The 16,094-nt window shown below is 41.4% G+C and overlaps 1 protein-coding gene across 1 annotated transcript; it reads right to left on the reverse strand.

Annotated features, from left to right (window-relative positions):
* Positions 1-734: 734 nt before the first annotated feature.
* tbx16 (T-box transcription factor 16) lies at positions 735-5,354 on the reverse strand. The gene is made up of 8 exons (XM_017696272.2): positions 5,203-5,354; positions 4,902-5,004; positions 4,213-4,377; positions 3,008-3,154; positions 2,836-2,906; positions 2,658-2,743; positions 2,340-2,553; positions 735-1,641 (listed from the first exon to the last, which is right to left on the reverse strand). The coding sequence occupies exons 1-8, from the start codon at positions 5,319-5,321 to the stop codon at positions 1,164-1,166; spliced, it is 1,383 nt and encodes a 460-aa protein (XP_017551761.2). The 5' UTR covers positions 5,322-5,354; the 3' UTR covers positions 735-1,163.
* Positions 5,355-16,094: the final 10,740 nt, after the last annotated feature.

The raw sequence follows: 16,094 nt of genomic DNA on the forward strand, positions 1-16,094 counted from the left end.
ATTAACAATGATGTATTATTCTGAATGTCCCTTCACTTAAAAGAAGAATTATACTCATCAACTGAAGTAAATATAAAGTATTTGTAAAGGGCAATTAGTAAACAGAGAAATGAACCATGTATAGACAAGATGTCAATATTGTCCCCCCCACCCCCCAGTGGCTGAATGTTGTTTTACATCCAAAAATCTTTAGTCTTTTATGTGCATTTCTTACACTTGAGCTTTAATTTACGACTGTCAGACGCTGCTTGAATTTAGTAAACATTACAAGCTGTTCACACTGTTTTAGCTGAAAAGCTTGGCTTTTAGGCCAAGGCTGTGGGTTTGCTTGAAGCAGCTGGCTGAGCAAGGAGCATCATAGGCAGTGTACAGGAAAGCCAGCTGGTCTCCATGCTAGGCAATGACAAAACTAATACCTTGCAAAGAGTTTCAACCGGTGCAGCAGATGAACCAAGTACATCGCTCACTACTGTTCCAGAGGTTTCACCTTGTTTACTGACCCTTTATTGCTAAAACTAAATGAATTTTGAAATAAATGTGAAATGAAAAAATCACCAGGAAGGAGTTTTACATGATCTTTACTGACTTTTCAGACACTCACAATGCAGTTTGTACACAGGCATTTTGCAGCACACATCTTTTTGCTTTCTACAAAAATAATGGTTACACTTTATTCTGATAGTCCTCTTAGGTTGAGGTTTATAGTAAGTGTTACGTTTTAGGGTTAAGCATCTATAGCATCTACAATGGGCCATCAGAATAAAGCATTTCCATAATAATGTTACACAGCAAAACCATTCATTAAATAAATAAGCATCATATTTCAGTCCTTTCAGAAGAAAGTCAAGTCTTTTTCAGGGCTTCTGTGTAAGCAGCAATACTCATGAAGATGATAAGACAAAGCTAACAGACCGAACAGGCATCTGTTTTGGACCATTTCTCCATCATGCTAACACCACTCCAAGAATAAAATCAATTGACTCAAAGCTAGAACTTTAATTTGGTCTCCTTAAACTGCTCCAGATGATGGCCAGTTTCAAAGTCACCCAAACTATCCGGCCTTCTCTGGTCCCACATGGCCACGGCACCTCATTTCTGAGCTTGCAACTGAAAGGCAGACTGAGGGAGAGTCTATTTTTCCATCTGTGTCCATGTCTTGATCCTCACCAGCAGGAATAGGAGAAGAGTGGATATTGGCTCCAGTCACCCACGTTGCCGTGGTGATAGCCGTGATGAACGGCCTGAGCGCTGTAGTCTGTGGCCAGGTGGTGGTGGTGGGGGTGATGGTGAGGTGGAGGTGGTGGTGGCGGGGGGTACTGAGCAGACCCAGTCCCGCTGGCCCACTGGCCCAGGGCCTGCTCCGAGCCGTATGGGGCATACAGGGGGTGTCCCAGCATGGTTGGCTTGGCCTGAGCCACGGCCATGTTGAGGACGCCCGCGTAGTCCTGAGACGTGGCTGACGTGTGAGGAGGGCAGTGGGGAAGACCTGATTCATGCGCTGAGGGCTTGCTGTCATGGTCCGGGACAGTAGCCACGTCAGGCACTCGGGACTCGAAGCTGGAGCGTCCAGTGCTGCTGCTGCTGCTGCTGCTGCCCAGGCTGGACGAGGACGGAGAGGGGGACTTGCCGTATTCGTGAACTCTGAGGAAAGATCCAGAATTAATTATTAACACTGTTGAAAATGATAGTTTGGACTAAGTACAGCATTCATGTTCATTTCTTCTTGGAACGCAACTTAGCAATCACTCCAACTAGTCAAAGCCACAGAGCTAATAAATGAATGAAAAAGAAGTACATAAAATACACCTTCAAAAAAAAACAAAAATATTCGAAGTGTAAATTAGTAATAGTGGCACTGCATCAAGGGCTTTCTTGGTCCATTAAACATTATGGGGCAGTTTCTCTGACTCAGATTGAACAGAGTCTGGATGAAAAATAATTCCCAGTGGAAATTCACTATTGGCACTGTTCAATACTAGGCTTAATCCGTGTCTAAAAAACACTGAAAAAAAGATTTGGCAGGTGAAATTATTAAAGATAATGAAAGATTTAAGATTATTTCAGTTGCCACGAAACACTATATCAGACTTAATGTCTCTGCCAATGCTTTCTGTAGCGTATTGCATTCTGTCATAATGGCTGCATGCATTGTTCTAGATTTGATCCCTGCAGAACATTAAAGAGCGCTTTTTTATAAGCAAACAGTGCGTCAACAGAAACTGACGTTTTTTCATATACCTGACATCATTGAACGTTTGAATGCTTTTTGTATCAGTGCTACGTATCACTAGACCTCTCTAACGCTTTTGTGAGGGAGTTTGTCTAAGGTCAGTATGTACCTGTAAGGCTGGTACGTGCTGTGTCCTGGCACGAGCTGTTCAGTGTTGTACATGTCTCGAGCATCAGAGCCCAGTGGTGATTCTCTGCCCAGTCCTTGGCTGTCCCGGTCAGATGCACCTCCCCATGGAGAGTAGCGCTCCTCTTTCACATCCTCCAGCTCCTTAGGAGCTGCTCTGCCATCTTCCAAACCTTCGTAGGAGGAGCGGCACATGCCTTAAAAGATATAAAAGACGCTGTTTATTTTTCCACACCATGGCAACCCATCGAATGAGTTATGTATAGAGACAGGTACAGTGTGTTGAGAGCTTAGTGTGTACCTGGTGGACTGTCTTGCTCTCCATCTTTAACCATGGAGTTGAGCCTCTTGGCCAGCCTCTCAGGATCTGAACTTCTGTTAGCACGTCTAAGTGGAGAAAGAAGGATTAAATCGGTCGACGCCATGACAGACTGGAAAGAGGAACAGACTTGATGTCAGTAGCACTGGTGCGGTCTTACCTCTTGGAGTTTGTGCCCTCATCTCTGAATCCCTTGGCGAAGGGGTTGTTATCAATCTTCAGCTTGGTTATCTGTAAAAGGACAGTAATTACTTTAGTCACATGAGAAAACAGAATGTCGTGGCCTGTAAGCATCGCTACTGCGTCTGTCTACATGCAGGAGATACGCATACCTTGGTGTTCTGGTACGCGGTGACGGCAGTGAAGGAGGTCTCTGGGAAGGTGAAGGTTTGGAAGACGCTCCAGCGAACGCTGTACAGGTCATCAGCCTGAACGATGTGGAAGCGTGGATGGTAGCGATGCATGGAGTGCAAGATGATCTATAGCACAGAGGAAAAACACAGCCAAATGGTGAACATTAAAGGGTCAGTGTGGCTCTTTCCCCTTATCCTGAATAGAAATCCTAAGCCAGGTTTGCTTGAGTTACTAGTCTAATCTAGTTTATGTACATAACTGTGCTTTTTGACACATATTTGGTCCATTTTTATAGATAACAGAAGGTCTTACAGTGTCAGAAACATGTTTGAGATTACAGCCTCAGATCAAACAAATTGATTTTTACAATCGAAGTACAAATAAGAAAGTACAAATCATCATATATCATTGAAAAGACTACATTCTTGCAATCTTCATGTGTTGTGATATCACAACCACAATTTACTGGCTGTCTAGCACACTACATGCAGGGGTCAAGCCTCAAGCCAGAAAATGTAAATATACTGGTATTCTTGGCAAAAAATAGGCCTGAACTTTAATTTATAGTAAATTATCACAGTCGCATTACTAGAAAAATCCCTATATTTTCCCCAAATTGTTCAACACTAGTTTCCTCTCGATGTTCACGTTAAACTTAACTTAATACACACTGTGCAACTATTACTGTAATGACACTTTTCACTACACACTTTACACTATAATATTGATGCAACTCAAAGTTAGTCATGTCTTTAATAAGTGCTGTTAGACTAAATGATACCACACACAGCGAATACAGCGAATCTGTCTCGTATGCCGTGTAAATATGTAAATAGATATACTTTTATACTCTTGTACTTTAACTTATGTCTAGATTTATTTCTATTTTGTGTTTTTCTGCAGAGTTTATGTAAGCTTATGTGTAATAATATGTCTTGCTACTGAAACATTGCAATTTCCCTCCAGGGTAAATAAAATTTTAACTATCTAACATCTAACTTCAAAAAAGTGTGCAAAGTTTCATGCATGCACTTTGCATGATAAGACTAATTTTATTGCTAGATTGATTATCTTTAATTCATCACCTGGTGTCGACTCATAAAGCCCAAACCTCTTATAGGCTTTCACTGAACTCAAGCACGTCTTAGATGAATCTAGAACCCATTAAAAAGGAAGCACTTACATGTCCGTGCTGGTCGAGGGCGTTGTTGGTGAGTTTGAGTTTGAGGAAGGAGACGGGCTGCTTCATCCAGTGGCTGCCCGGCGCGGGGGAGTCCGGGTGCAGGTACGTCCTGTATGGGGGCTGAGGCTCCGCCTTTCCAGCCACCTCCCACTTATCCTTGTTCCACTGTGGAGAAGGAGTGATAATGCAGGTTAACTTTACACTGAAATGTGATAAAGTGGTGTAGTTGGTGGGTAACAGAGGTGACTGTCAAGGACAAGAAGATTCACCACCTCTGGCAGTGACAGAAGGATGGGGGGATAGAGGGGGTGAGGATGAGCTTGGACCCCCCAGTGGGTCCTGTAAAAACAGGAAGAGTTTGGGGCTCTTTGAAGTGGAGTGTGTGAGCTGGGTAGTGTAATCAGTGGTGTCTCTGGACACACACAGACACACACCAACTGTTCCAAAGCTCCAGTGGTTTGCATTTGATCTGAAATCACCAGTTTGCCGTCTGACCATTTCCTGACTGTCCATTTTTAGCATGCTGATATTTTTGGCACTGAGGACCAATAATTATGAGCAATTAGCTGCCACACTGGGGGACTGTTTGGTCACGGTAATTCCAGTATGCATCCCCACAGCATCCACCATAAGAGGTCATGGCCACCAAATTCTATGACCTATAAGCTTTAAACTGAGCTGATTCTCACCTTGTATCTGAAGGCATCTTCAGGCACCATGTCCACCAGCAAGATGTACTTTGCATACGGCACAAGTCCAGAAATGTTGATCTTACAATGCGGGAACATTCGCCTGTAATATAAACACAAAGCACATGCTTTCAGACTCTGGGATTTACTTCTGGTCACTTTTTTTACTTCACTGGCCAAATAGACTTGAATGTATTAGTTTAAAGAAGCTGCGTTTACAAACACTAAGTGATTAAAATGGGCTAGTCAGTAAAACACTGCAAGAGGCTTGCTAGCACAGACAGTTTGGTGGCTTTCTTACCTTCCAGGTTTAGTGATGATCATCTCAGTGCCGATCTCATGGAAGGACTTCCACAGCTCAGGGTCCTCCAGGATCATCCTGATGTTGCCTTGGAGATAGGAGTCAGCAGTTCCAGCCATTGCAGATGGAGGTGGGATGCTGAAGTTGTGCTTGAGGTCTAAGCAAAGGAGAACCAGTAGAAGCGGGACTGAGACAAAGATTTGAGACCTCTTATGGAGATACAATGCAAGATGCATTGCATTGTAACTGTCACTTCTAGGAATATTAAGCTTTACATAAACCCAAGCAAAGCCTAACTAAAAGAGCTCCACACTCACCTCTAATGGCTTGCATTGCTCAAATCCCTTGCAAGCTTTTCTTGCTGCCACAGAATTGTGAAAAGATCGGAACGTGTAGCGTCTCCTGCGAGTGTGTTCAGTCACAACAGCAAACTTTCCATGAGGTTCCTCTGAAAGCTCCAGTTAGATCCAAGAGCTGATGGCTTAAGTCCAAAGATGTGGAGGGTGAGTGATGCCGGTCAGCTTTCTGAGGAACATTGAGGACGGCCGGCAGCTTTAAGGGGTCCCTGAGAGTGGGCGGGGCTTGGGCCCCCATTTGCACCCTTTGAAGTGGCCCAGTGATGAGTCGATGTCATGATGTGATTGGAGGATGGGGGAAATCAAAGAGACTTAGCAAAGCCTTGACAGAGACCCAACAGGAAGGGGGCCAGCGGAGGAAGGCTGTCTTTATGAACTGCTAAAAGACTTTTAAACAAATACGCACAGGCTTCCCTTGAGCTTGCCGCAGGCTGTGTCAACAGCGCAAGCACCTTAATACGGCCAGCTAATGTGAGGGAGAGCGTACGAGAGCCTAGGCCTAAATGGTATATTTACACATTGCCACAAACAGAATCGAACACACTGGGGGAACGTTGGCTAATTAACACAGACTTATCCACTAATTGTCACTGAAGCAACAAGCAGAGGCTCCTAAGAAGTGTCCCTTTGCGTTGAAGAGCTACAGGAGCCTTTTCTTAGTAGAAAATGGGGAAAAAAATAAAGCATGCAAATTGATGCACAATACTATAAAGCACAAGACAATGGATGGTAGCATTCTGAAGGAATCATTTAAAGAAATGAGCATAGTGTGCTATGTTTATGTGCCAAGAGAGCCATCCTTTCACTAAATTACTTCATAACCGCTGTAAACCAGTGTCTTTTAGAATCAATCCAAAATTTGCATTAATTTCTTTTGCAACATCTAAAAATATCCATCTTCCTGCTAAATTACTGGCCAAGTGCTAACCATAATATGGATTTATAATCAAGCCCACATTTACCACCCTGTCCTTTTTGAAGGGATCATTTCCTGTTAATTTATACGAGAAGATGCATTAAGGTCATCAGTGAACCTTTAACTGAATCTGGACTGAAAATCACCTCCATTAGAGCGACGGAGGATGAGGACCACATAAAGCATTTATTGAGTTATAACAGAAGGCACGCCTTGGGGCAAAGATGCAGGTGAGCTTACCTGAGGGACAAAAACTGTCTTGGGAGGGCGTGGGGGGTGACACTGAGTGTTGTGTATTCACCCTGTCTAGACGTGACAATGCTTCAGTGCTTAATCTCATTAGGAGCTGGAGCACAGTACCACTGTAGGTTTAAGCTTTCAGCCTTCTACTCAAGAGAAAGAGAGAGAGAAAAGTACATTAAGAAGAGTAGATCAAAAAATGGAGAATTAGAGATGCACAATGAGAAGAGAATGAGAGAAAAGATGCACAGAAAAGTGGGAGGAAATGGATGGGAGGGCAGAATTTGACTGTATGGCCCAGCACTTCACAGCCTGTTAGCACAATTGATCTCCAGGTACGGAGAACACACACACAAACAGGCAGAGTGGTTTTTATCTGTGTGAATGATCTTTGGAGGGCATTGCTAACTATTGATATTCATTTGTGACTGAAAGCAAGCCAAAGTGAGTGCTTGAGTGTTTTCACAATTGAGGAAATAAGCACTGGTGCCAGTCTAGAGTCTGGAGACTCATTGGAGACATGCTCGAAAATGTTTACTGGTGAAATATTACCAAATGTGGTACATTGTTCAAAAAGATGGTTCCTCTAGGGTTCTTTAGTAAAGAGAATGGTTGTATTCAGAACCATGAGTTCTATAGAGCACCATTTCATACTCAAATGGTCCTCTGTGCTGTGAAATTGTTCTTCAGATTGATGGAAAATGTGTTGTGGTTCTATAAAGTACCAAAAAAGGGTTCAGCTATTGTTGCTATTGTTGAATATAGAATTATGTACAACATTCTTCATCAGTCTGAGGAACCATGTGACCAGGCAAAGAACCATTTAAGGCTAAGTATGTTACCTTTTCTTTAATGTATTAGAGAAGGCCAAGGACCTAGCAGTATGGAATGGTTCCACATAGAACTCATGGTTCTGAACAGAACCATCCCCTTTACTAAACAACCCTTGAAGAACTGTAGAGTGTAGCTAGTTGATAATTTGCTAGTTGCTAAGTTCTGTTTATTTTTTTCTCTTTCATGGGTGTTTAGTTATGATTTAGACACTGGTCTGCTTAGCTTCCCAGATAGCAGTTTCAGGCCGATTCTAGCTTTCCTGCATGAGTGTTGGGCGTGAATGTTGGTTGACAACTGGGCAGATGTTGGGCATGGGGGCCAGAGTTGGGCTGGATCTAATGCAGCTTCATAGGGATTCGCCTCATGTAAATATTTGTGGGCCAATTCTTGTGTGAACGTTGTGGACCAACAGTGTAGGTGGGTCAGATTTGGGCCAGATCTAGGCCAAGGACCCAGCAGTATACTGAGTCAGAACAAACTCGAGGACATGGCCCAAACACATTTTGCTAACTGGGCTCCTAAAATTACTGGAACATCATGTAAATCTGATTAAAGACATGAATATATTAGAGAAAATGGACCGAGGACATAAAATTAGTTAACATACATAGGCTGCTGTGTAGCACAGCTGCTGTAGCCTTCAGTCTTGAGGGAGCCTTTAGAGTTATGAAAGGATTTTAAATTTATTGTAACGCTCTAATGCTAATGGATATTTTACTAAAGCAATTTCTAGCAATTAGGCATTGTGAAGTAAACAGTGTAGTCAAGCCGAACGTATCGGCTCACCTTAACGACACAGATTCACACCATCAGTCTTTACAAGAAACACTTCTGTCTGGAAAGTAGCCGCAGCTTTAGACCTGATAAAACATTTTGTTAACACACAAAGCACCTGGTATCTCCCTCAGGCCAACTCAGTCTCTGTGGCTTGACGTTTTGAAAGCCTTTTGCTTCTCGTTTTTCTAACACCCATGGAAATTCAGAGATGCAGCTTGTTTCCTAAGTGCTTTCAGTCTCAGTCAATACCAAATAGAGACAGATGGACATTTGTTTTACATCTTTGCGAATATAAAGAGAAAACTCCAGTCATAAAGGGAGCAGCAGTTACAGCAGGATTGTGTGTTTATGAGCTGAAAGCCTGCGCTAGCTGTGAATGTATTGACAAAAACTGGCCAGACTAAGTGGATGCGTATTAGTCTTATAAGTCAAATGCATCCATACAGAGCAGAGGAGAATGTTTAAATGTCCTCTCACACCTCAGTGACAGACTTCAGATTATCATTGAAGGCAGCAACAGCAGAGGCCTTGTTCTTTTTCTGTTTCCCTCTCTTTCTCTCTATCTCTGCTGAAGGTGTGATTGCCAGGTTTCGGGCCTTCCACATTATAAGACCTGGTAGGAGCCACACGTGATGCGTCAGGCATCTCACTCCACGCTGAGGTCAAACACACATCAGTTCTGGTGCGGGCAAGTTCTAGTCCTGAATGCTCCAGTAGCACTTTGAGCATCCCTGAGACAGGGATTGACTAATATGAATGATCTAGAACCCACTTATATCAGGAAAATGCATTAAAACGGTAAAACAAATGGCACAAAGTTTGGAGAAGAGTCTTGGACTGAGCCTTCAACTGTGCGTGTGGTGAAATCTTCTCCAGTGCTGTCAGTATTAGCAGCTCAGGCTCGATGATTCAGACACCCAAGCTCACTTTAAAGCTAAATACAAGCTTACTAGCTTATTAACACCTATGAGGTGTTTACATACTTAGAAATTACACACATTATGAGTGTAGCAGTGGAGGAGAGAAGAACCGAGCAGTTCCTTCAGTTTCTTGGCACTGGACGTCTTGCAGTTTGACTAAACTGAAGAACCTTCTGGAGCTCAAGGTCGCTCATATCACATTCTCATTATATTACAGTTTAATTTAAAGCGTAAAACATCATCAGAATGTAGAGTTGCATTCAAAAGTTTGGGCACCACTGTCAAATTATGCTTTGCTGATTTTCTAAGTGAAAATACACACTTACAAAAAATAAAGAAGTAAAGAAAATGGCACTATATAGAACCATGAACACTCAAAGCACTGTTTGCATGATTAAAGGGTTGTTTGTGTCCTGAAAGGGTTCTTGAGAATGGTGCTGTAGACAGTTCTATATAGCACCCAAAAGGGTTCTTCTATTAAATCAAGTTCGACAATATAACAACAGAAGAACCCTTTTTGGTGCTATATAGAACCATCAGATTCTCAAGAACCCTTTCAGGATGCAAAGATCCCTTGAATCAGGTAAAGGGTTCTTTAAGTGTTCATGGTTCTGATTAGAACCCTTAAAAATCTTTTTAAGAGTGCAAGTTAACACGTCCTCTACAGACACTTACACATGTTATTGCACAATTACAGTTTATTTGCTGAACTTAACATATTGGGGGAAAAAAAAGCCATGAAATTATTTTTTCCAAATATAATAAACTCAACAAACAGAAAAATTCAAATGAAATGGAAATTGCGTTAAATGTGTTTTCTGTAGAGGATGTCGCCGCTGTCGGAATGAACTAACCTTACATCTCCATTTTTGTCATTTTTCAGTTTTTGACCGTTTGAAAATACCTGTTGCCCTTTACACTGTGTGTAAATTTCATGATGTATGGACCAGAAGAAATGACCCAAAATGAAAGTAAAGTATGTTTTTTCTTCTCCTGTTGAGTTACCACAACAGCGATATGTAAACTTTTTCACTTATAAAATTAAAGACCATGTAATTTAACCTGGTGTATTGGAACTTGTGCTCATGACTGTAAATCCTCAGCCTCTAAAAGACTGTTGCACTACCTAGTGAAAGGGTATTTGCTGTGGCTAACTTGCAATTTCTTTTTGTCAGCAGCACACAGAACGTTATGCTCAAAACAGACAATATTCATAGACAATATTTTCAGTTTCTTTGAGTGGAAAAGTTGGCATGACCAAGCAATTTGGGAAAATCAGTCAGGATATTATTCTCATAAGAGAATTCCTTGTAACTCCTGTTGACCCAGTGGCAAAACAGAGGCCTGACTTGTAAGATGTTGATGGAGGAGAGGTGTACATTTCAACAGCATTTACGTCAGGACCATTACACTTGGTGATAAGGCTTATGGACAAGTGAGAGAAAGAGATGGATTAAACAGGAAAACAGGGGCAACTTCCAGACCAGAAGCTGATTAGTGGACAGTAGTAGTTGGAAAATGCATTAAAACAGTAAAACAATGGCACAAAGTTTGGAGAAGAGTCTTGGACTGAGCCTTCAACTGTGCATGTGGTGAAATCTTCTCCAGTGCTGTCAGTATTAGCAGCTCAGGCTCGATGATTCGGACACCCAAGCTCACTTTAAAGCTAAATACAAGCTTACTAGCTTATTAACACCTATGAGGTGTTTACATACTTAGAAATTACACACATTATGAGTGTAGCAGTGGAGGAGAGAAGAACCGAGCTTCAATGGCCCTGGAAATCCCATCAATGGCCCTGGAAATTTCATCAATGGCCCTGGAAATTCCATCAATGGCCCTGGAAATTCCATCAATGGCCCTGGAAATTCCAAAAATGTAATGCTGGAGCAAAATGCAAATGGAACTTCATCTGATTTATCTGAGTTTCTACTTCCACAGTTCCCTAGAAGAAACCTCAAGAACTCTCCTAATGCAGTCTCCAAAAGGTCAAAGTTGGGTTCTCTTGACTTCCAGCTAACCTCATTTAGCCGTGAAGCATGTCATAAAATTATGCATAAGTTCTTTGATCAAGTTAAAATATCGTTAATGTGTTGCTGAAAACACATGGCCTGGCTTTAGAGGAAATGTAAGGTTGTCCGAGGTGTCATATCTAAACGTTACAGGAGGCTTCCTGTCGAAGACCCCACAGAGATCAAGAGAGGCCTACTGAGCCGAACCCCTTTCACGCGGAGCTCGGTGTTGACAGACGAAGGCAGACCCGAGATCAGTTTGCTGGTTGGAAGGTTAGTAGTTGTTGTGGTGGCCAAGCCGACCCTAGATCAGCACCATAGCAGAAAGTGGGGACCTTGGTCATGGCCATGGCTTTGAGGCACCACATAAACTACTTTAAATCAATCGCTGGAAGTAGGCCTAGGTCATTAAGTGGCACCTTGATTTTGTTAGTTTCCTTCTAAATTGCAGTTCTTTTTAAAGCTGTCTTGAAAAAACTGAGAGCAGGCAGCGCAATGACTGATGGATGTAGTTTGAGGGAGGAAATTATTGGCATCCATACAGCTCTTTGCCTCATCTCATCAACAATGACCCCTTTTTTAAAGACTAAAAGTGCCTTCTCATTTATACTTTCGTTCTGCTCCCTTTTTGTTAATTTCAGCCCATCTCCCAGATCTTTGAGGCAGGAGGCGTCAGCCAGCTTCGCCATTTGCTGTGCCTTGCATGGACACCATTGGCACTCAATAGCTTAACAGCTGCCAATACACAGGCACTTCTGGGTAGGGATCAGACGGCTGTGGGCTGCCATAAAGGACCCCCCCACCAAGACCCGACGAGAAATCTCACACCTTTCACTGGCATTAGCCATGCAACGCTCCCTTTTGATGCTCTAATTGGCCACTTTCAGGGCTCAGGTACGAGCAGTCAAGGGGAATATACTGAGCTTGTCTAGGTACGTGTGGTTTGTTGGAAAAATGTGGCATTGGAATAAAATTAACATCTATGGACTTCCAAAATGGGCACGTGCAAGAAGGTCCACTTGGTGTTTTAAGTAAAAGGCCTTAGACATGGACCTGCCTCATCCTTGGCAGTTACCAGGGTATGAAACGCTTAGATAAGACTTAGCATTTCAACCAAAGAGAAAAAGACAGAAAGCCAGCATCTCCTTTGCAGAAGATGAGTGGCGCATTTGGCCTTGTATGTAAGAAAACAAACCTGAGGGTGTGGCATGCCTGCCAAAGAGAGTGAATGACAAATTGGCAGCACTTCATAAGAAACCTCTGGGAGTTGCTAATGGGCCCTAATGTCCTGCCTCAGGTTTGAGGCCTTCACACTTGGCCAGCTCTTCCCTTTGACACAGCCTGGTTAACAGAGACGGGGTGGTCTGCAAGCAAAAGGAAGTCAAGCAACACAAACCACATATGAGAAAGATCACAAAAGCTCACTCTTACTGTATCGTTTTTTATATGCAGTTGTTTTCTTCATATAAAGGGTTCTCAGTTGCTTTGCAAAGATGTTTGCTGTCCAAAGTTCTTCTGTTTTGTGCTTCGAGATGGCTACTACAGTGATGCCCATGTTTATAGAGTTGTACACACTTTGTCCCCTTGGATTTATATGGTTCTGCCTGGGTTCTGAGCAGTTTTGAGATACTGGCCTTCAAAGAATTCGCATTCCAAATAGCAAAACTGAAATGTAGAAAGCGTCTCTTTCATACATAAAAATGACTAGACACCCTAATTGTATTCTGAATGTACAATATCAAAATACTATAATCAAATTTGTAAATGATTTCTTTTGGAACAGGTCAAGTACAGATACTTGAACTCACTTTCCACTTGAAATGATAAGGTTGTATGAGGCAAAACATGAAAATATGCTAATTTTTCCCATTTTACACTAATTTCTTTTAAAACAGAACAAAACCTAAGTGTTGTAACAGTTTACGTGCATCAGAAAGTTAAATGTAATGCTTTCTATGACATTTATTTATTATTTATTTTGTATGACATCTTTTTCTTGTTTTAGGACAAATCATCTTTTTCTTAGTCAAGAATGCATTGATTGATAAATTAAGTATAAAGGTCAGTGTTAAATATTTTGTCCAGGGCAGAGGTCAGTTTACGGTAGGAACCTTTAGTTAAAGTTTCCTTTAGACAGAAACCAGCTACTGTAATCAACTGTACCAGCAAATAAGTGTAGCCGGTCAGTATAAAGACAGTGTGAGATTTTAATATTAGAAAATGTGACATTAAAGCACCAGAACGAGAAAGAAGAAAAAGAAAAGATGTATGAATGAATAAAACTAGTGTTTATGTTGTAATTAAGACCATCAGTTCAAATGCTTAATTACCTTTAAGGCCTAACATTTATAAACTTTAAGACAAGAGTTTTTAAAGAACTACAAGAAAACAGGCAGAGTCCCAGCAACGTTTCATAAGGTTTTATAAACTTTTCTTGCAGTCACTGAGCAGTGCAGTGTCATTACAAGGAAACAGAACCTGATTGGTTCTCCTCTCTGCATCTGATGTGCTGATTGGCTCACAGAACCTTATAGAACTAAGTTAGAGTTTGAGCTTGGAGATAGAACCTTTTTGTTTTCTAGATAAAGACACAAATGCACTAAAAAAAACCCCACATGATGTTAATTCTTGTCACAGAATAAGAAAATGTGAATAACTGAATTTTGACAAAAATTTCAAAAAGAACCTTATAATTCTGAGGGGACGACTTGTCTGCAAAAGTCAAATTATACATGTTTGTTTACTGAATTTAACATATTGGAAAAAATGTGGCCAATGCAAAAGTTACGGCATGTTTTAGATTTAGTTTTTCCCCCCAATATGTTAAATTCTTGTGTATTAAAATGTGCAGGAAAAGTGTTTGGCTTTGTTCTCAGTAGAGGACGCGTTTACTTACTTTCACTTAGAAAACGTAATTTGACCTGAGGTGTTCAACCTTTTGGACACCACTGTAACAGTATGTCATACAGAAACACATGAGCAGGTCCATTTGAGAGGTCTAAGTGTATAAATAAGAGCATATGCTACACTCAGTTCATTGTATAACAAAGCCAGTGTATGCAAAGTTAGGCAGGACCATTGCCCTTTCATTTACACAACAGGGCAGCAGCTGGTATTTGTATGCATATATTTTGGGGATGCCCCATTTTTGGTTTATTTCGGCCGTATCTTTGAGATAATCTTTCTATTATATTATTCTTGCGGAAGGATTCATGGATTTTTCCATCTGCTTATTGACTCTGTTATTGTGAACCGTTGTCTCAAAGACATGGAATTTTATTGGCTGATTTCACAGCAGGCAAGACCACTTTAAAACTGGAGTTTGAACCCACTGCTCATGCCGCTCTCATCTGAGAATCTTCTTTCTTGGAATGTACAACAGCTAGAATAATACACCGATCAGGCGTAACATCATGAGCACCTCCTTGTCTCTACGCTCATTGTCCATTTTATCAGCTCCACTTACTGTATAGCTGCACTTTGTAGTTCTACAGTTAGAGACTCTGTAAGGCCAAAACAAGTACAATCATATCTGTCTGAATGAAACCTTGTATCTAAAATCAAATATTTTTCTATATTAAAAAAAAAAATGCTATTTAGACTGTGGGATAATTTCATGGTGAGCAGACTAATAGAAATGGTTCAACATGACAAGAATACAATCAAATTAGATTAACGTGCACTGAAAGTTAAGACCAAGCAAAGTTGTGAGTTTTTGTTCAGACAGCTGCGACAATCTGGTCAAACACTGTGAAAAGTTAATATGAGAGATGCTGAGAGAGCGATGACCTCTGTAATCTGAATGACGTTTCAAGGTATCAAGAGTGTGTGGAAATTCTCTTTCTGCTGTTTATGTTGATTAATTACAATGTCTTGTTTTTCCACTGTGCTTTCGTGAGAATAATTACTCAATATTAATATTATGCTACTATTATTATCATCATTATTACCCCTGCTACAGTAAGGACATCTTGGGCCTTTGAATAAATAGTTCTTATGGTTGATTTGCTTTTAGAAAAATAAGATCACAAAATAGTCTAGTTGAGATTAGACTTTGATGCTAATTGTTGGGTATAAGCTTCCATAAAACCGATTACACAAACCGGATATTTCATTGATTTTAATGGAGCAGCATCAGAAAATTCACCAGAAACAGCAGCGCAACGTTCCAGTTTTTAGAACCATTACTAGAAAATAAACCCGATTTGGATTTTTTTGGAAGCCATGGACGCCCAACGTCTCAATGTTGACGGCCAGGTGCAGCTTGTACAACAAAAATGAAAGGAGTACCAAGCGTGAATAAACAACCCGTGGCCACATCCGGTTTGAGGCATGGAATGGCCTTTTATTTCAGTGCCATTCCGTTAGTTGCATTAGTCTTGTAGTTGTAGCTCCAGTGGTCTTCTGTCTTGGTTGATTAGTCATTTTAGGGAATGGAGAAAAGTGAAAAATTTGAGGGCAGTTTTAAAGGAAAAGCTCAAGTCTGTTGAAACGATTACAACGCATTTTTAAAAATATTAACAATTGCAGCAAGAGCATATCTCCATATGAGACATACACCAATCATGCATAATATGACCACCTGTAGTCCTTCATCAGTGGTCACAGGGGTTTGCCCACAGGATGATGCCCACAGGACGCTGTTGGCTGGATATTTTTGGTTGGTGGACTATTCTCAGTCCAGCAGTGACACTGAGGGGTTTAAAAATTCCGGCAGCTCTGCTGTGTCTGATCCACTCAGACCAGCGCAACACACACCAACACACCACCACCACGTCAGTGTCACTACATTGTTGTAGTCACTACATACTTGCTCTGTGAGGGTCCATGGGGGTCC

This window comes from Pygocentrus nattereri, chromosome 29, assembly GCF_015220715.1.
Source record: "Pygocentrus nattereri isolate fPygNat1 chromosome 29, fPygNat1.pri, whole genome shotgun sequence".
NCBI classification, from domain to species: domain Eukaryota; kingdom Metazoa; phylum Chordata; class Actinopteri; order Characiformes; family Serrasalmidae; genus Pygocentrus; species Pygocentrus nattereri.

Excerpts from the sequence above, each read along its gene's own strand:
- tbx16 (XM_017696272.2), bottom strand. The coding sequence starts at position 5,321 with ATGGCTGGAACTGCTGACTCCTATCTCCAAGGCAACATCAGGATGATC. Across the intron at positions 2,744-2,835 it reads GAGGGCACAAACTCCAAGAG|ACGTGCTAACAGAAGTTCAG; the intron begins GTAAGACCGCAC and ends TTCTCCACTTAG. Across the intron at positions 2,554-2,657 it reads AGAGCAAGACAGTCCACCAG|GCATGTGCCGCTCCTCCTAC; the intron begins GTACACACTAAG and ends ATATCTTTTAAG.